The sequence below is a fragment of the Medicago sativa genome, chromosome 7 (assembly GCF_051527215.1).
Source record: "Medicago sativa cultivar Bolivia chromosome 7, Bolivia_mono, whole genome shotgun sequence".
Lineage (NCBI taxonomy): Eukaryota > Viridiplantae > Streptophyta > Magnoliopsida > Fabales > Fabaceae > Medicago > Medicago sativa.
Window position 1 is genome coordinate 89,336,479 of NC_140755.1, and position 21,423 is coordinate 89,357,901.

General features: G+C 38.9%; 1 protein-coding gene and 2 pseudogenes across 2 annotated transcripts; 1 reads left to right on the forward strand and 2 right to left on the reverse strand.

The window, feature by feature from the left end:
* Window positions 1-239: 239 nt before the first annotated feature.
* Window positions 240-3,332, forward strand: LOC146909975 (uncharacterized; annotated as a pseudogene).
* Window positions 3,333-9,196: 5,864 nt separating this feature from the next.
* On the reverse strand, window positions 9,197-11,624 carry LOC146909976 (uncharacterized). Its single transcript, XM_085729394.1, has 7 exons — window positions 10,714-11,624; window positions 10,397-10,592; window positions 10,143-10,310; window positions 9,892-10,027; window positions 9,538-9,784; window positions 9,421-9,427; window positions 9,197-9,307 (listed from the first exon to the last, which is right to left on the reverse strand). Exons 1-7 carry the CDS (start codon window positions 11,622-11,624, stop codon window positions 9,197-9,199), a joined length of 1,776 nt encoding a protein of 591 aa, XP_085585520.1.
* An 8,042-nt stretch (window positions 11,625-19,666) lies between these two features.
* On the reverse strand, window positions 19,667-20,491 carry LOC146909977 (pterocarpan synthase 1 pseudogene; annotated as a pseudogene). Its single transcript, XR_015020433.1, has one exon. The product of XR_015020433.1 is annotated as a pterocarpan synthase 1 pseudogene (transcript).
* Between the last annotated feature and the right edge of the window lie 932 nt (window positions 20,492-21,423).

A 21,423-nucleotide genomic window follows, 5' to 3' on the forward strand; every position in this document is an offset into this window, starting at 1 on the left:
AATAGCGAGTATTTCAATCTTTCATGCTTATCAAGATGTCAATCCTTAGTAAACACACTATGTCAATATTAATTTCAGGCTGATTCATATTAATCCTTATCCTAAATTGTTGGCCATTTCCTAACTTTGTTCCACTATTTTGTGCTTAACGTGATAAGTAATACTCTTTATTGCTCAACCATCATATCCTACTCACACGCATTTCACCTTTTTCTATAAATACATCATAACCTATTAGCCAGACCTTCTCAATCTAAGCAAGCATTCTCTTTCTTGGAAAGGAAAAAACCGGCCAATGATGTCTGCCAAATACACTCCAATCTCAGCTGTTTCTGGAGGAAGAAAGAACCTCAAAATGTGTGTGCGAGTTGCTCACGTTTGATTGATTCGAGAGAAGAAGGTCCCCACTAGCATGATTTTCATGAACATGTTACTGGTCGATGAAAAGGTTTTTACATGTTTGCACTCTTAGCTTTAAAATTAAACTAATGTCATCGTTGTTTTTTTAGTTATGTAATTTAACCAGTTTTTTACTGATGTTGTTGTCGTCAATAGGGTGGACGTATTCACGCCACAACTAGAAAAGATTTGGTGGCAAGGTTTAGGTCCATGGTTGAAGAAGGGGGTACATATCAGCTTGAAAATGCAATTGTAGGTTTTAATGAAGGTCCTTATAAGTTAACTTCACACAAACATAAGCTTAGTATGATGCACAATTCAAATTTTACCAAAGTACACTCGCCTGCTATCCCTATGAACGTTTTTGAGTTCAAGCCATTCAATGAAATTCTCTCTTCAACTGTCGAGGAAGTGTCTACGGGTAAGACTTCAAAGACTTCAATTCTGAATGTGCGTTGTACATTATTACTACCTATAAGCATTCCTTTAGGAATTTCATACATTTGTTATTTGTTTTTGCTTTTGTATACGTAATTTCATATGTTATTGGTCATGTAATTGAAAGAGGTGATATAAGGGAAACTGAAAAGGATGGAAGGAAAAGCAGGGTTATTGATCTCACTTTTGAGGATCTTGAGTAAGCTTTGTCTGTTTCTTTGTTGCTGGTTCATGTAATATAATTTTAATATACCTTATGTTCCTGAATTGATATTTTGGTAATATTTTATTACAGAAACAACCACTTGCATTGCTCTCTTTGGGGTGAACATGCTGACAAAATTGTGACCTTTTTTAGCAACCATGACAACCACACACCTACTATATTGATATTTCAGTTCTGCAAGACACGCATGTATTTAGGTATGTCATGTTTTAAGTTTGTGCTTTCTGCTGATATCAAGAATGAAATGTGAAATTATGTTCACTTGCTATTGAATTTTTGAAAAATGAGGTGATATGGGAGTTGCTAATGCCTTTAATGGGACTAAGCTGATGCTAAATGACGATTTGCCTGAAGTCGCTGCGTACATGACAGGGTAACCATTTACATTATTATATGTTATAGAATAAAGGCAAGTTTTTTTGGTCGTAATTAAGTTGTCTGGAGGTCCTCCCATCGTTTATGGGTAGCTTATTTGGCATATGACCCTAAAGATATCCACTAACAATAGTTTTCTGATGGCATGTTAGAATTTGTAATAAGTAAGAAAGTTTGAGAAGATGTGCACACAGAAAAGGGCAGCGCAATATTAATAGTAACACTGTCAAATATTATTGTTCAATTATTATTAATAGGTTACATGAGTTATATGTTGTCGTCCCTTACCTTGCTACTTGAGTCTCGCTACTCTTCTATTGACATTGGTGCCCTTTTATTAGAATGAAAAATGCATCAATACAGTTAACCCGAAATGTCAGCCAGATTTCAACGAACAGCTCCGCGTCTTTATCAGATGACTTGCTCAACACCAACCGAATGACAATTGAAAGCATGATTGAGTCAACTGAGGTGGCTATCTGTTTAATGAAATTTTTAGATGTATTTTTGGATTCATCTTTGTTATTTTTGTTCAATATTTTTATGCAAAAGGCTAGGAAATATTTACAAATCTGTCAAGGTTCGGTGCTTGCCACTATATGTGAGATCGAAACTGGGGTTGATTGATACTTTCGATCATGCACCCAGTGTGCTTCATTGGCCACCGCTGACAACGGAGTGCTCTGTTGTCGCAAGTGTAAAACTTGCAAGGGTGCAGTCCCAAGGTAAACAAATTTTATCCGAATATAATTTTTGTTTTTATTATGCGTGGAATTGTATTGATATAGTTGATTATTTGATAGGTTCAAGCTGCATGTCATCGTGATGGACGACACAGGGTCCACTACTTTTGTTCTTTTTGATCGCCAGGTGACCCAGTTTATTGGGCGTAATGTGCAAGACTTGATCTATGAACATGATGAGGTAGTCGTGTATTATATAATTGTATAAATGTGTGGTCTATATATGAGGTATATCTACCGACGAAAATTTGTACTAACATTTTATTATTTTTGAGCAGGGAGCAGTAGGCAATGATTATCCTGCTGATTTTAATGTGCTGATTGACAAGCAAATTCTTTTCAAGGTTGAGGTTGGTGAAGGAAATGTCGTAAAGAAGTATCGGAATTATGCCGTAAAGAAGGCATCTGATGATGTTGCTGTCATTGAGCAGTTTATGTTTAAGTATAATTTGAAGGTAGAACATAACTGATATTACGGTTTTATAATTGTTATAGAATAATGCACATAAAGGAAGAATCGTGTTGCTAATTGCTTCCCTTTATTGATGTATACGTGATAGAAACCCGACGATGGATCTGTTGTTGAGCTTAGTGTGGATGGTGATGCGCCAAATAATTCAAATGTTCAGATGGTAATTATTACATTAATCTTTCATGAGTCCGTAAAGGTTTAATCCGTAACACAATTGATCAAATTGTTTGTCACCAATGTCTGCAGGATGTACCAGAGGTTGAGGACTCATGCAGCAATACATGTGTGATTGACACACCAACCACCAAAACAGGTGCTAAGAGGTCCTCTAATAGCATTGACTCTGTGACTGTTGATGATGATGAAGCTGGCCAGACGTCGGTCACAAAACCTACCAGAGTTGTTCGTGTCAAAATTGAGCACAAGGACGACAAAGATGTTTAGCTTGCTCGAATGCTGGAGCCGTTTGCTTTGTTATCGAATTCCTTCAATCTGCATAAATCAGACATTAAATAATCTGTGTTTTTACCTTTTGTTTTTTACAATTTGGTTTTTAAATTTCTTCAAGTTGCTGTGTCGGCTATATTTACTTAGCTAAGGAAACTTTTTCCAGTCCACCTAAATAAATTTATTCATTGGCATAAGTATTATTTCAAAAATTTATTATCATTGTCTTTTATTAGCGCTTCGACCTCTAAATGTACGAAATTTTTTAAACAAGTATGTAAAAAATCATTAAAAAATTTAAAATTTTAAGCATAATTAAACAAATTTTAATTTAATAGGGACTAAAACTACGTGCTAAATTTTTTTATAGGAACCAAGATCTATCAAAAAAATTTATGAGGACTAAAAACGAAATTTGATATATTTATAGGGACTAAAAACTTAATTAATTCTTCGTTTTATTATGTATCAAATTATTCCGACCCGTGAGACCCGTGCGATGCACGGGTCGGCGTTCTAGTATTAATATATAAAATATTATACCCAAAAAAATGTACCAAAGAAAAAATAATGCCAAAAATAAGAACATAAGAATAGTAACAAAAGAATTATTAAAACGTGACACCACAAAAACGCCACCCACTTAAAAAAACAAACGTTGGAAATAAAAGAAAAACCAATGAAAATTATAAAAGTAATAAAGTGAGGGTATTTGTGTCCATTTTCTGTCCAAAGCAGCGCATAAACAATTTTAGCGTGGGCCCCATCAATGATGCTCCTTTCCTATGGCTTTCTATGGTGTTCTAAACTATGGAAACCTCTCCTTTCCACTTTCTTTCTCTCCACTCACAATCTTTCCTCCCTCTATCAGTTGAAACAAACACACCCTTAAGTTATATGTTTATAACATATTAATCATTTAAGTTTTTTTGTTACCAACTAGTGTGTTAACCCGTGCAATGCACGGGTGATAGGCTACTATATTTTAATCTCCAAAAATATTTATTTTTTTATTTTTTATTTATCGAAGAAAATCGTTTATCACATTTTTTATTTTATTTTTAAATTTGTTTGTTTTCTTATGTTTCAATGACAAATATGTGTCATATCTTGTCAAAAAAAAATGTGTCATATTTTTTTTTAATATTTATTAGTGATAAATACATTTTCATTGAAAAAGGTGGCCAATAACATCTCTCTAAACAATCCAAGCAAACCACCTCACGTGTTATCCAAGTCTTTCCGTTTCAAACCGCCTCTATCTTCATCGCATCTCCTCTGTTTTTTCGGTGGTGGTTCTTTGGAAGAACCTTTTCTCGGTGTTTCTTTCCGTGACTAAGATCTTGGAGTTCTGATGCTCAGTTGTTGTGCTTCCATTGTCGGTCAATCTTCCGTTGGGCTTTGATGGTTACAGTGATGGTGTTCAGATCCGGTGTAGATCTGTTCTATTCATAGGTTTGTAGTTGTTCTTGTCGACATCGTTGTTCTTTTTGGTGTAGACCTGCTTCGTCGATGATAGATTGGATCTTTGCTGCCTTGAGTTTGATCAGTTGCGGTGTCGTCGAGTTCTTTATTGGTTTTGCCGGTAGTTTTGTATTCGTGACTGTTTTGCTTGCCATGATAGAATGGATATGTCCCGTGCTTTTACGTGTCAATGAAAAATAACTCTTTTTTTTTTCTTCCAGTGATATATATTTGTTTTACATTTTATTGTGTATTAGGGGTAAATATTACTCATGTGATTTATTTATTTATTTATTGAAAATTTATGTCTCGTGTTTTTTTATGTGTAAGAGACAAATATTTTTCCTGTTTTTTAAATATTTATCATTAATGAATATTTGTCTTGTATTTTGTTTAAAGCAATGGTAAAGAATATTTTTCGTGTTATTTTTATTTATCTCTATCTCTATCTCTATCTCTATCTCTTATTTTTCTTTTTATGTACCATTAACAATATTTTACAGTTTTATTTTGTTTAATATTTATTGTACTTGCAAAAAGTACGGTAAGGGACTCTAGGGTTAAGAATCGTGTGCTAGGGTTTTGACTGATGATTAGATCATCTGAAAACGCTCTCAAGAGTGGTATTTATAGCCTGCTATGGGCTTGGGTTTTGGTTGCTTGGTTTACAAGCAACAGGGGTATTCTTGTATTTTAGGCGGCTTCTAGAGACTTCTAGAAGCTCGGAAGGGCGGTGCTTTAAGGCGAGCACGCCAAGGTCTCAAGAGCCTCTCCTGAGGGCGCCTGAACCCTTTTAGAGGCTTTAAAGCCCTTCCGAGGTTTTAGAGCCTTTATGGAGGTCTTAGAGCTTCTCTGGAGGGCTTCTAAGCTTTTAGGAATATCATGACGGTTCACAGCCCCCCAAGCACAAGTCTTGGGACAAGGCGAAGTGATGACAACATGAGATTGGACCTTCTGGAAGTCATTAAGTCTTTAGGAATATTATGACGGTTCACAGCCCCCCAAGCACAAGTCTTGGGACAAGGCGGCACAAGTCTTGGGACAAGGCGAAGTGATTGGCTTTCTTTAGGATTTTAGTTTTCACTTGCTGTTATTTTTGAGGATTCTCCTGGGGCGATCCTGAAATGTACTGGGACCCCCGAGGGTATGTATACGATCCGTTTTTAAGATATCCTCCCTGGATGGTCTCAAAAAGTTTTAATAGCCCCCAAGGGTGCATGTATTACGCACTATCGGTTCCTGTAGCCCCCCAAGCATGAGTCTTGAGTGAAGGCGAGATGGTTTGTGACTGATCAGCCGTTCTTGTATGTCGTTGGGCATGCTTACATGAAGGTTGGTCGCCTGGATGGGCGTGACATGCTCCGTTGGCGTGGCGCGCATGCTTTTAGGGAGGCGTTCTGTTCTCGAACGGTTCGTATTTCGTGACCTTTCGAGTAGCCGCCACGTGTTCTGATCCGATGACGTGTCTCCACTCATCGACTTCCCAAACACGCTTCCCGAGGCGACTTTTGTCCTTCTTTAAAGCGTGTTTGGCTCTTTGTTTACTTTTCATTTTTTCTCATTTCCTCTTCGTCTCTGCCTCCGACGGTTCCTTTGCTTGCCATTTCTTCTTGTTCTTAGTTTAAAGGATCTTTCGCGTAATCGTTTCAGGTATTCTTCCTCTTTTCGTCCTTTTAATTTTGTTTCTCCTTTCATTGTTCTTTGTGTCCGGGACTGTAGACCTTGGAAATGGTCTTGATTAGGGAGTGTGATGACGAGGGAAAATTGGTTTGTCCCACTGATCCAGCTGAAAGGGATCAGTTGAGGAAAGAATGCTTGAGGCATGCAACGGGTCTGGATGGGATTATTGATTGGGATAAGTACTATCTAGGGTTACACGGAGACGATTTGTTTAGTGATTTGTCTAGCGAGTCTAGTGTTAATTCAAGTAGCGATATTGACTGTGTGTTTCTGTCTGCTACTTCAGGAACGCAGTGTAGGAAGGACGACTGCCAGGATACTTGTCCGCTTCGAGAGCTTTCGTTTGGATTTGTAGAAAAGGATTCGCCTCTTAGGTTAATAGGAATGGCTCGTTTTGCTGAAGAAGTACTCGCGGAGGAGTCATTGTATGTAGATGTTTTTGCTTTAGACTATTTCAGGAGTAAGTTTGACATATCTGCCACTGGGAGAGAGGAGGATGTGGTTCTATTATCTTGTGATCCCGACGAGCGAGTTTGTGATCAGGAGATGGCGGGAGAGGGCGACGAATCTTACTTCGTGTACACTGCGGTTTTGGAGGAGTTTGGTGTGAAAATTCCTTTTATGCCCTTCGAGATGGATGTCTTGAAGTATCTTAATGTGGCGCCCACACAAATTCGCCCCAACAGTTGGGCGTTCATCCGTCGCTTCGAAATTTTATGCAAGGCTTTGGGTCTGGAGCCCTCCGTGGGCGTGTTCTTTTGTTTTTACGGGACTAAGGATGTAAACAAGGGGACGTGGATTGTTATCTCCGCTCACTCGGGAAAAAGGCTCTTTCCTCAATACGCCTGCAATTTTAAGAAAGAGTGGCGTGACACCTTTGTTAGAGTACAGGGAGCGCCGGGATGTTCAACTGCGTCCGTGTTGGTGGCTGGAGAGCCAAAGTTTCCTCTGCGGTGGACGAGTAATCCTCTAGCAGTGAGAGGGTACGAACTCAAGGATATGTCCTCTTATGAGCGCCTTTTAGTCCAATTTCTTGAAAATGTTCCTCTCACCAACATTCATGACCTGTTGAATAGGGAGGGCGACGTTACTCTCTTGACGGCTTATTTGCGTGAGTGTCTTTAACGGTTATGCTCTGTTGCTACCTTGTGATATATATTTTTGTACGTTTTATTGATCGATGTTTGCTCATTTTTTTGTTTGTAAATGAGATGTTGCCCTTGACCGGTGCTGAGATGAGGAAGTATTTGGCGGAGTTGGAGAAGAGCAAGAACCCTGAGGGCTATGTGCCTAGTAACCCGGCTGGAGTCTCGCTGAGGAAACTAAAGAGGAAGAAAGCTGCTTCAAAAGGTGATGGCGGGGTTATAGAGGTTGACGACGTAGAAGGTGCTGGTGATGCAAATGCTTTGGTTACAGCTGACTCCCCTGTAACTAAGAAGTCAAGGACTAGTAAGGGAACTAAGGCTGGTGGTCGCCCATCGGCGAGCACTGAGGTCGGCGGTACTTCCCTGAATGACGAAGCGATGGAGTCATTCTGGCATTCAGAGTTTAATTTCAGGCGGTATGCTTCTGTTTCTTTTCTTTCTCTTGAGTATTTGGTGATTCACATATGTGTTTTTTTATTTTACTCGAATCGGCTCATCCGGGCGTGCTGTTTGGCATCTTGTAGGTATATGGCGGAGCAGGTTCCTTTGGCGAAGGTCGACGTTGATGATGCGGTGAAAGCCAAATTTGGCGACTTAGTTGCGGACGCTGGGACTGCTGCCTTGCGTGTTCTGCTGATAGGTCATGCCATGGAGGTGAAGCACGAACTTGTGGAGAGGAAGTACAAGGATGCTTCGGAAGATGTGGAGAAGTGGAAGCATAAAGCCATTGGCCTAGAGGGACGTCTATCAGATGCTTTGGAAGAGAAGAAAGCTGCGGAAAAGGCTCTAGAGGAAATGAAGAAGGCGAAGGAGGCTGCTGAAGAGGAGAGAGACGAGAAAGATGCTGCTCTGAAGAAGTCAGAGTTAGCTGTTGATGAGGGAAAGTGTGCACTGGCCGTGTACTTCGAGAATGGGTTCAAACGTGCTAAGGAGCAGGTACTGCTTTTTAATCCCGAGGCAAAGATGGAAGAACTTGACCCCTTCAAGATCATTGTTGATGGCGAGTTGGTGGATGACGAATGACTCCTTTTATTTATTTTATGTTTCTCTTTGGATCTTGTAACTTAACATTCGGCAGCTTTGTGAAGTGCCTATTTATTGGTTAACTTAATTTTAGCGACTCTGCGAAGCGCTTTTTTGAACAATGTTTGTTAACGTGATCCTTTGATGCTGCTTAGATTTCGCTGGTGGCCTGAACTTATATGTTAGCCTTTTGAGAAAACCTTTCGTATTTGTTTATCTTCCTAGCGTCGAATTTTTATTGGTAACCTCGAGGTTTTTCTTATAAGAGCCTTATTTAGGGCGATTTTCGCTTTGGCATTTTGGCGTATTTAGCGAGAGTTTTCGCCGACCCCCGTCAGAGCCTCTATCGAGGTTAACGTTTTAGGGCGCTTATGTAGGTGTTTGTTGATGTCGAACTTGGCGAGAGCCTCTATCAAGGTTGGCGTTTTAGGGGCACTTATGTTGTTGAACCCCGCCAGAGCCTCTATCAAGGTTGGTGTTTTAGGGGCACTTATGTGGTTGAACCCCGCAAGAGCCTCTATCAAGGTTGGCTTTTAGGGCGCTTACGTCGATCCTTTAAAGGTTGAACTCTCGCTATCAAGATTTTATTTTTGGATCAAATTCGTTTTGTCGTTTTGGGCGAGTTTAACAGTCGACCCCCGCCGGAGCCTCTATCAAGGTTGACGTTGCTGGGGGCTCGCAAATCCTTTGTATCAAATTCATTTTTTGTTTTAGGCGAGTTTAACCGTCGACCCCTGCCAGAGCCTCTATCAAGGTTGACGTTGCTAGGGGCTCGCAGCGAGTTTTACATTCGACCCCCGCCAGAGCCTCTATCAAGGTTGACGTTGCAGGGGGCTCGTAGATCCTTTGGATCAAATTCGTTTTTGTTTGCTTCCACTATTCTGAGTAGTTGAGTCTGCTTATTCAAAAATGGCGGTGAGAAACAAATAAAGTGCAAGGAACATCTTATAAAAAAGGAGAAGGCGCCTCGTTAAAAACCCCTACTCTTGCAGGGGAAAAGAGTACTACCTTAACCCTGTATTACAAGAAATTCAAAATTCAAACAAAATAAATCAGCTATAATAGTGGCGCAGATTAGCTACGTTCCAAGTTCGAGGCACAACTTCTCCGTTCAGTTCTTCTAACTTGTACGCCCCATGAGAACACTTTTCTCGAATTCTGTATGGTCCCTCCCAATTTGGAAAGAGCTTTCCTATTCTTGTTGGGGCAACAACTTGCTTCAGGACTAGATCGCCTTCCTTCATTTCCCTGGGCGCTACCCTAGAGTTGTAGCGTCGGGCCGCTCTCTGCTTGGCGGCAAATTCCCTGATGTGGGCTTGTTCTCTAACTTCATCAATGACGTCCATGCTAACTGCCAAACCTACTTCATTTGCTTTTTAAAGGAATAATCCATGAATTCGTGTTTTATAAATGTGTAAAAATTAAAAGAATTCTCCTGCATACAAAAAAGTTAGTCGGACAAGTAAGAAAAAGTGATACCTTCCTCTGAAAACATATCCCGCCGCCAAGTGGGGGTGTCTATTTCGACAGGTAGCATGGCGTCTGTGCCGTAGACCATAGTGAATGGAGCTTCCATGGTCGTAGAATGAGGGGTAGTGTGGCAAGACCATAGTACCTGTACTTATATTGACCGAGATGGCGTTCATACAGAATATAATAATTTGTGATAATGAAATTAACTTGAAAATTATTTTCTGGAATAGTGGAATTAATTTAAAGATTATTCTTACCTCATGGAGCTGTTCTGCCCATAAGCTTTTGGCGACCTCCAGCTTCTTCTTGATCCCGTTAAGGATAACCTTGTTGGCCGACTCAGCTTGCCCGTTGGCTTGTGGGTGAATTACAGAAACGAACTTTGTCTGTATCCCAGGTGCTTGCAGAAATCTAGTACTGTGGAGCTTGCGAATTGAGTTCCATTGTCAGACACTATGCATTTGGGTAGACCGAAACGACAGATGATCTTTCTCCAATAGAATTTCTTCACCCTTTCTGCGGTTATCTTGGCGACCGCCTCTGCTTCGATCCACTTGGTGAAGTAGTCCACGCCAACTATGAGAAACTTCAGCTGTCCTGAGGCGAGAGGGAAAGGTCCAACAATGTCGACCGCCCATTTATGGAAAGGCCAGGGAGAGTAAACGGAAGTCAACTCTTGAGCTGGAACGTGCTTCTTGTCATAAAATCTTTGGCATTTGTCACACTTTTTTAACGAAATTTGAGCTATCCTGAAGCGTGGTGGGCCAGTAGTATCCTGCGCGGAGGAGTTTGGTAGCTAAAGTTCGCCCGCCAATATGGCTGCCGCACACGCCCTCGTGTACTTCCAAAAGAACTATATGTGTCTCATCTTCCCCTAGGCAGCGTAATAAAGGAGTCATTCGGACCCGTTTGTAAAGCTTACCAGAAACGATAACGAATTTTGACGCTCGCCTTCTGACTGTCTGTTCCTCCTCGCTGTTGGTGGGCGTGAATGATCCAGTCAAATATCTGAGTAGCGGCTCCATCCAGCCTCCTTTGCTTTCGGCGACTTGAAGCACCTCTTCAACCCTTGTACTGGGAGCAGCGATTATTTCCTGGATGACGGTTTTGTTGTTGCCTGGTCGCTTGGTACTGGTGAGCTTTGCTAATAAGTTTGCTCTGAAATTTTGCTCTCGTGGCACGTAAACTGCTTCGAAGAAGTTAAATCTCTTGGCGAGGCTCTGTACTTTAGCCAGATATTTGGCGAGTTGGGCGTCCTTTGTTTGATACTCGCCTGTGATCTGACTCGTTATGAGCTGGGAATCGCTTTTGGCCCTTAAATTCTCAGCTCCCATCTCTTGTGCTAGGGTCATGCCGGCGATCAACGCTTCGTACTCGGCCTGATTGTTGCTTGCCTTGAATTCGAACCTGAGGGACTGTTCTATGAGAATATCATCTGGTCCTTCCAAGATCACACCCGCGCCACTGCCTTTTAAGTTGGAAGAACCGTCTACGGATAAAAGCCATACGAAAGGGGGCTTTTCCTGCATTGGCGAGGTGAGCTCCACCACAAAATCCGCCAAAACTTGGGATTTCATACTCCCTCTTGGAACAAACTGAACGTCGTACTCTGAAAGCTCTATAGACCAGGCCACCATCCTTCCCGTCAGATCTGGTTTTCCAAGAACTTGTCTGATGGGGTAATCTGACTTCACGACAATTTTGTGGCTTTGAAAGTATGGGCGGAGTTTCCTTGCCATTACGATGACCGCAAGGGTCAGCCGTTCTATCTTCTAATATCGTAGTTCTGCACCTTTAAATACCCTGCTGACGAAATAAATTGGTCTTTCACCCGCTTCTGAGTCTTCTACCAGGACTATGCTCATGGTGTTTTCGGAGATCGCCAAATATAAAAAAAGGACGACATTCGGACTTGGTCGCTGAAGAACGCGCGGGCTAGATAGGAACTTCTTAATTTGTTGGAAAGCGTCTTCGCATTCTGGAGTCCACTCAAATTTCTATTTTTTCTTAATGGAGGCGAAGAAAGAGAAAGCTTTGTCGCCGGCGCAGGATAGAAAACGAGATAGAGCTGCCAGCCTTCCTGTGAGTTGTTGTACTTCTTTAATGCTAGAGGGACTTCTCATGTCGATGATCGCCTGGCATTTATCAGGATTTGCTTCAATACCTCGTCTTGTTAGGAGTAAACCTAGGAATTTTCCCGCCTGTACTCCGAAAGAACACTTTGCTGGATTTAAACGAATTCTGTACCTCCGAACCTGGCTTAAAATTTCCTCTAGGTCGTCTGTGTGACTACGCCCCTCTTTCGTTTTCGCTACCAGGTCATCGATATATACTTCCAGATTCCGTCCTATTTGCTGAGAGAAAGCCGTGTCCATAGATCGTTGGAGAGTAGCGCCTGCATTTTTGAGACCAAATGACATGACTTCGTAGTGATAATTCTTAGTGTTGGTCATAAAGGTCGTTTTTGGGGCGTCCAGGGGATCCATCCGTATCTGGTTATAACCTGAAAATGCGTCCATAAAGCTCAGGGTTCTGTATCCCGAGGCGCTGTCGATCAGGTGGTCGATATTAGGGAGAGGATAAGGATCTTTGGGGCACGCCATGTTTAAATCCGTGTAATCCACGCACATTCTCCACTTCCCATTTGCTTTTTTTGACGAGGACTGTGTTGGCTAACCACGTAGGATATTTTATTTCGCTGATAAAGTGGGCGTCCACCAACCTCTTCACTTCATCGTCTACAGATTTTCTTATTTCTTCGCCCATCTTCCTTTTTCGCTGTACCACAGGCTTCACACCAGGCTTGATGGACAAATGGTGGCAAGCAATGTCAGGATCCATCCCTGGCATTTCAGATGGACGCCAGGGGAAGAGATCCAAATTCCTTCGTAGTAAATTCACCAGGGCGGTCTCTTCTTCAGGGCTTAGGGATGTACCAATCTTAGTTGTATGATAAGCTTCTGGGCCGATGGAGATTTCCTTTAAGTGTTCGGTGGGTTCCAGTCGTTCTTGCTGGAAGTCTTCTTTGGGGTCGAGATCGATCATGTTAACTTCATGCGTTACCTCGTTACTGGATCTCTTCTTAGTTTTCTGCAACCGCAAATTATTGTGATAGCATTCCCTGGTTCCAATCTTCCCGGTATCTAAAGGATACTTCATCACTAAGAATTTAGTGGATAAGAACCCACCCAAAAGGTTGAAAGTAGGGCGACCTATAATGATGTTGTAAGAGCTGGGCGAGTTCACTATGAGATACCTTACACGAATGGTTTTTGCGTGAGACCCACTTCCAAATGTCGTCTTGAGGGTGATGTAGCCCCTTACGTGAACCTGCTCGCCTGTAAATCCCGCCAGCGTTCCTTTGAAGGGTTGTAGTTGTTCTGGGTCTAATCCCATTCGATCAAATGTGTAATAGTAAAGTACATCAGCAGAGCTACCTGGATCTATCAATACCCTCTTCACATCCCACTTAAAGATTTGCAAAGTGATAACCATGGGGTCATCGTCGTGTGGTACGACGTCTCGATAATCCTTGGCTGTAAAAGATACGTCAAGCTTGTGCTCATGAATTTTTTCTCCATACTCCTGGCACAACATTACCTGTCTTACATACTTCTTTCGAGATGAACTCGACTCTCCTCCTCCGGCGAAACCGCCCGATATGGTGTTTGACGTGTGTCTCTTCTCTTCGCTCTTTTCCTCCTTCTTACTGTCTGCTTTTTGTCTGTTCTCGCCCCTCTTGTCCTAGGCGTATCCTCTCAACTTTCCGTTATGTATTAGCCTCTCGATTTCTTGGCGAAGGTGTATGCATGAATTAGTGTCTTGACCGCGTATCTTATGATATTTGCACCATTTGTCTTTGTCCCCTCCCATGACGGGGTGACGTGATGGGGGTGGGTTCGGGATCAACTTCGTTTCGTAGACCTCTTTCATGATACGCTCTGGCCTTGTGTTTAGGGGCGTGAAGTCCTCCAGGCGTGGCATGTGATGATAGGGCATGTAAGGTCGCCTTTCTGGTCTTCTATAGGGGGCTCGGTCCCTGCCGGCTGCTGGTTGATAAGGTCGCCGCTCCGTGTTATTGGATGCACGCTCTTTGGCATCCCTTGCTTTTTTCTCCCCGTTGCTTTCCTCGCCCTTGATGTAACAGTCCGCCCTGGCGATAATTTCCTCCATGGTATCAGCGGGTTTCTGGCCAGAGATTCATTGAACTGTCCCGCTCTCAGCCCGTTCTGGAAAGCTTTTACGAATACCTCCTGGTTGGGGTTGATTACTTTTATGGTCGTGTCGTTAAACCTTGCTAGGTAGTCCCTGAGGGACTCGTTGTGTCCTTGACGTACGTTGAAAAGGCTAGTATTTATAGCCTGCTATGGGCTTGGGTTTTGGTTGCTTGGTTTACAAGCAACAGGAGTATTCTTGTATTTTAGGCGGCTTCTAGAGACTTCTAGAAGCTCGAAAGGGCGGTGCTTTAAGGCGAGCGCGCCAAGGTCTCAGGAACCTCTCCTGAGGGCGCCTGAGCTCTTTTAGAGGCTTTAAAGCCCTTCCGAGGTTTTAGAGCCTTTCTGGAGGTCTTAGAGCCTTTCTGGAGGTCTTAGAGCTTCTAAGCTTTTAGGAATATCATGACGGTTCATTTATTAATCAATATTTGTATATATCATTGACAAATATTTGTCACGTGTTTTTTATGTATCAATTACTAATATTTGTCTTTTTTTATATGTATTATCAGCTATAAGTATTTGTCCCCCTTTTTTTTTATCTTTTTTTTTGTGGTGGTCGGGGTTTGAACATGTTTTTTTTATCTATTAGAGATAAATGTGTCCCGTGTTTTTAATATTTATTAGCGAAAAATATTCGTCTCATGTTTTTTTTAATATTTATTGGCAACAAATATCTGTCTCATGAATAATAAATTAGTGAAATTTATTATTGGCAACAAATATTTTTAGTCGAATCGCTTGATGTCCATAGTCTGACAACTCTTGTAAAAAATCACCACTTGCTTTGGCTGTTGTTAATGTTAATGACAAAATCATAGTTGGGAGCCATTTAGAAATTTAGAAAAGAAAGGAGTTTTATAAGAATATTTGAGTGGCACAAAATCTTAAAATACGAAAACTACTTAAGTGCGAGTGATAGACAAATTTACGTTGACAAAAGAAATTGTAAAGTAATTAAAAAAAATAGTAGCCAACGAAATTTATTGTGGCTTTCAACAAAATTGAATGACTTGCTATAATTTACATTGACAGAAGGTATATAAATGTGCATTTATTAGACATATTATGTCAACATATGGATTTGAATGGTTTTCTGCAGTATAAAAATTGATCAAAAAAAATTTGTTTGCCTGCCTGAAAAAATTCGTACGCACCTAGTCAACTGTTAATTATTTTTATTTTTGGTAAATAGAGATAACTTTCATTAACCAAAACAGTTATTACAAACTACATGGAATCAGGAACCAACAAAACCAAGAAACAAGAGCTAAGCTCAAACAAACAAAAGAACCATTAACCTCGCACCCGAATCATCAGAGTTCGCACCTTCTTGAATTGCAATCCTCTAATGTAAGCATCCATTTTGATTTGGTTAAGGAGTTGTTGAACAGATCGGTAACAATTCTGAAATCTTCTATCATTCCTCTCCTTCCAGATCATATACAGGGTCACACTCAACACCATTCTATGAGCTTGATGCATACCATTGTTACTGTTACAATGAGACTGAATATATTGCAAAATAGATTGCCAATTGCTAGTATTGACAGTCATATTCATCCATCTCATAACACCTTTCCACACATCATCAGCATAATCACAAGAAAAAAAAGGTGAGAATGAGTTTCATTCTCCTTTGTACACAAAATGCAAACTTGATCACATTGGATACCTACTTTAAGCATCCTATCACAAGTTGGCAATCTAGCATGAATAATCAACCAAGTAACAAACAAACATTTTGGATGGCTGGATTATTACATATCATTTTCCTCCACCCAACCTTTGAAAAGTCACCTCTTAAAGCATTATATATTCTTTTAATAGAGAAATTAGCTTGTTGAAAAATACTGCCATTAACACTTGAAATAGTCTTTGCTGCACCAAAGACTTTTTTTATTACCCATGAAGCTTGTGCAGGCACATCCATGAGTAGCACATTCCTCCCCTTGGTGTAATATTCATGTACCCATTTCACCCATAAAACATCCTTCTTGTTGGCCAAATTCCAAAGAAGTTTACAGATTGCAGCTTGATTCCAAACTTTCAAATCAATTACATTCCACCCACCAGCTGTCTTAGGTAGACATATACGCTCCCAAGCAATAAGAGCTCTTTTGGAGGTGCCAGATTTTCCAGTCCAGAGAAAAACCCTACAAGCTGTTTGAATAAGTTTTAGAACCTTCTGAGGAAGCACAAAAACCTGACTCCAATAAGTTTGAACACCAAACAAGACTGATTTGATAAGTTGTAACCTACCAGCATACGATAACAACTTAGAAGACCAATTTTCAATTCTACAGATGATCTTCTTCACCAAAGGTTGACACTGAATAACAGATAATTTTTTGGAGGACAATGGGACCCCAAGGTACCGAAAAGGAAGCTCACCTTTGATGAGGTTAAACTTAGTGACAATAGTATCTTGAACGCTCATGGATACACCTCCCAAATAAATTGAGCTCTTAGCCTTATTTGCTTTAAGGCCAGAAGCAGCACTAAACAAGCTAAAAGCATTATTTTTATTTGGGTCTTGCTAACCAGTGCCCTCAGGGCAATGGTTAAGGAACCTACAATTAGAAATTTTGTCTTGGAAACATACGATTTCACTTTTGATAAAGTAATGATTACACATTTTTTTCATTAAAACTTACTTGATTTAGATACTTAACCATTGCCCTGAGGGCACTGGTTAGCATTCTCCTTTTTATTTTTTATAACAGCAATGGGCAATGGGCATTTATTATTTTTTCTGCAATATAAAATTGATCCAAAAAAATTCGCTTGTCTGCCTGAAAAAATTCGTAGCATAATAGTCAACTGTTAATTGTTTTTATTTATTTTTATAACTTCAAATCATAGGAAATCTGATTCTATTTTAATGTTAATTAATATGCATAGTCAACCTTTTCATGTGATTTGTAGAACCAAAAACTTGTATGTGATTTGTTTTCTTAAAGTATGACATGTGGCATTTGTATGTATAGAGGGTGACATGTGGATTATGCATTTTGAACATTTGCTTTTGTATGTATAGAGGATTGGTCTTTAAGTTATTTTTTTGTTACAAATTGATCCTTTAAGTCATATAATATTTATACTGTCATCCATCTTTTCAGCCAACTTCGTTAAAAAGTGCTTATAGATCATTTAAGATGGTAGGTTCAAAAGTATTTATGACATCAAACATGATTACTTATACACATTTTCTTCTTCTTGTTTTTGAATTTTAAGCCTAATTTTACATATAAATATTTGATCAACAATATTATAAATCAAGTAATCAGTCAATTTTGTTTTGAATCAAGACCGAATAACACATTTATGAGCTCTAGTTTTGAGAGCAATGAATTTGGACAAACCAACTTAACATTAAACATCCACATAAATATTTTTTGATTAAGTTTGATGAAATTAGGATAACGGTGCAAATATTTTATGACTTAAAGGACCAATTTATAACAAAAAAAAACTTAAAAGACTAACTTATTATAATCATGTAACTTAAAGCACCGAAAATGATGTTTAGCCTTTTTTATAACAACATAACACGGAGTAACTAAAGATCAATGTTGAAAACAATAGTTCGAATGCCTAAAAATCACAAATAAGACAGGCGATGAATTGTCAAATGCAAATATCTTAATTCAAAACTTTACCACTTGATGGAAGTGCATATACTCCCTTCAATCATATTTATAAACAACCTTTATTTTTTTAGATTTATTAAATAATTGATATATCTAAAATATAATATAGTTTAGGTACATCACTTAAACTAATAGTTTGACATGACCACTAGACATAAGACAATTTTAGGGTGTTTGCAAGCAACACATGCTCAAGATTTTCTTCTAGTTATCCGTATTGATGGGTTAGGTCAACGTATGTCATCAATAGAGTACCGTACTATATATCCTTAGACATTGTCTTATGATTCTACTATTTTCTATTGATGAGGTGTGTTCGGTTTGTCGTAAGGCGTGCCTGTATACTTTTGGGGAGCATGCAATTCATTGTAAGGAGCTTCCTAACTTTAAGTACAAACATGACTTTGTTAGGGATGCCTTCTTTTATATATTCAGGCGGGCGGGAGTATATACCAGTGAAGAAGGAGGCGTCTGCGAACTTTCTTACTGATCCACTAGATAAAAGATCGACACTTAATTAGACCTGCAGATGTTATGGTGTACAAATGGGTAGGAGAAAAACATGCATGTGTGGACTTGGTCGGGGTTACACCACTTGTGGGATGAGGGGTCGAGGATTTTACGGTAGGACAAGCAACTTTAAAAGCAGCGTAAAGTCAAGTGACCAAACATGAGAAAACGTGTTTTTACAATCAACATGCTTTTATACCATTTGCTTTTGACACTTTTGACTTCCTAGCACCAAAGGTTGTTGATCTTCTACATATAGTTTAAAAGGTCATGCACATCAATGTCATGTCTTCTAGGTTCATGAATGTTGTGTTTACGAAGATTGATTTTGTCATCCGAAATGGCTTAGCGGCGCAGATTGTTGCCCGCTTGTATTCTATTCATGTGTAATTAATCTTTAATATATAAAATAAAAATTATTTAATAAATCTAAAAAAACAAAAGTTGCTTATAAATGTGACCAGAGAGGATATGTTTAATTGTAACCAAAAAAAGAGAGGATATGTTTAATCACTCAAAATCAGCATAAACTAATAAAGCTTACAATTATCAAATGCTTAAGCTAAATATGGTGCTCTGCTCATTAATAAAGCAAATCATGGTTTCAATGTTTGTTTAATTACCCATGACATAATTAAGCTCACAAATTAATAACTCAAATATGTCTTCATAGACAAAGACAAGTTTTAACAAATTTCTTGAAATCCGAAATTAGAACAAAAATTGCAGAATCAAATCACCCTAATAGACTCGCAATGCTAGCAACTCAAAATAATGGTGAGATTAAAGATCAAGCAAAAGCAATTATGCCAGCTGAATCTTCTTTTCAAATAAATTTCACAGAACACGAGTTCAAACATTATAAGAGCCTTTGTCCATTAATATTAAAGTTTTTCAAGGACATCAACGTCATTGCTTGCTTTTTGAAAATCCTCGCCACAAAGTTTGACGAAAAATCCTAGTATCAATAGGCAAACTAAGAAAGTAAATAACCAAAATTATATACTTATGTTTTGTTTTTTTTTTGAGGGGTTATGTTATGTTATTGACACGTATACATGTGTGATAACTACATTATGCTAAAAAACACAAACATAAGATGCATCCACCCATTTTGGCATCAAATTTTCTGAACTCATTGATACTTGTCTTTTAGTATATATCTTAACACTCTTGTGTGGTTTCTTTGATAGATAAATTTTCTATCAAATTACATTTTTCGTTAGCATCGAACATGTTAAATTGAAACTTAATAATTTTCATCAAGACAGATTACAACTGCCATATTTTGTCATATACAGTACCATTTTGTCATATAATTATCATTACACACTTTCTGTCTGTTTACCAGTCTTAACATGTTTGTCTTCCAAAATTAAAATTAAAATTTATCACTCAACACAATACTAAAAAAAACTATTGAATTTGAAAATGAATGTGGTATTACATTTGTATTATTTCACCTACATGTACTATAGGTACGTGAGAGTGTAACAGGAACACAATAATTTAATTAATAAATAATAGATCAAAAAATAAACTCTACTTTAGTAGTAATACACCTAGCTAATAATGGAATACGAATATATCATATTCCACAATGGCATCTCCCTTAGTGTAATCAACGGAATAAAATTTAGCTTGAGCATACCCACGTACAAAACGAAAAGCCCCAGTCCCGCCAACAATGGCCATTTCTCTAACAGGTTCACTCATGATCATGTTTCTGCCCAATATGCTAAGTGTACTTCCATTGAAATCTCCATCAGTGAATGCCATGGTCATCACCATCATTAGTCCCATCTCCTCTTGTGATATAGAAGTGTAAATTCCTTGAGCCTTACCCACAAGTTTCGAGTCACGTTCAGGACCAGCTGTCAATGGGTCATCCATCGCCACAACCGTCCCGAATGGCAACGCATTTTTTACCTTGCCATTAGGCTCAGCTACAAATACCATGCTAGGTTTTGGTCCTGACACAATGTCGTGAAAGTAAAAGTGAAGGTGAGTGAATTTCTCTTCTTGAAAACCCAGCATTGTTGGGGATAGGCTTTTATAGTAATTAGTGGCAGTGACAAGGGATATTATGGAGAGGAATGTAAGGTTCAAAGAAATTAGAAGACTTATGGAGGATTGTGAAGATTTTGCCATGGTTGATGCGAATGAACTAAGAATGTTTTTTTGGTTGTTATTGTTTGAGGATATGCTTATTGCTTATTTCAATTCGTTGTATGCATGCCTATTTATAATAGGTGTGGGTGTGGCTGCTTCGTTCATTTGTATATGTATTGATTTGTCTAAAGCTGACGTTTGTTGACCAAAAACTTTTAGATATATTTCAAAATATGGTGGAAAAATGATAGACGCCAGAAACATGTTAAGCGTTTGTTAAGTGTTAATTATTATTATTTTTAACGGGAAACTATCATTTTGGTTTTGACATCTTGGCTTCCTAACACTATTGGTTCTTGACGATTTATAGAGTTTAAACGATCATGCATAATAATGCCATGTCTTCTAAGAATGTTGACTTTATATTTTGCAATCTAAAAAGACCAAACAACAAAGCTTGTTGTTTGCTTGTCTTCTATTCATGTGAAATTAATCTTTGATATATATGAATCGTATTTAATGATTTTTTTTATTAATCTTAATAGTTTGGGTTTAGTAGTAGTTTTTGATTCCTAATGTGCTTACAACACATCCGGTCATTAATAGTCCCTGACTCAGGAAAAAAAATATAAAACACTCTCTCACTCTAGAATCCGTTAGCCATTTTAGTCACTGACGTTATACAAAAAAAGTTGAGCTGACATTTTTTTGGCTGACAAGAATGATATGATGAGGCATATTTTCAGGACTAAATTGACATAAACAAAATCAAAATTATCACTTTAAATTCGTAAATTTCTAGAATCCCAATTCATCACTCCCATGTTCAATTTCAAATCTCTAATCCTACTCCTTAAGTGAATAAAAAGAAACCCGCACATTATCCATGTTAATAGCATAAAATGGGAGTACCAATGCACTTGCTCGAAGCCAAAATAATTGAATGGATCTGCACTTGTTCGAAACTAATCTTTCAACCTGAATCAAATAAAGACTGCACTAAGATGGGAAATCTAAAACACATCGCACAAAGACGTGAAATCAAAACA

What these genes read in the sequence shown, in the direction of transcription:
- LOC146909976 (XM_085729394.1), bottom strand. Translation starts at nt 11,624, where the DNA reads ATGGCAAGGAAACTCCGCCCATACTTTCAAAGCCACAAAATTGTCGTG. An exon ending in TTGGAAGTACACGAGGGCGT is followed by an intron (nt 10,593 to 10,713) that starts GTGCGGCAGCCA and finishes CAAATGCCAAAG; the next exon opens with ATTTTATGACAAGAAGCACG. An exon ending in GGGCAGAACAGCTCCATGAG is followed by an intron (nt 10,028 to 10,142) that starts GTAAGAATAATC and finishes ATATAAGTACAG; the next exon opens with GTACTATGGTCTTGCCACAC.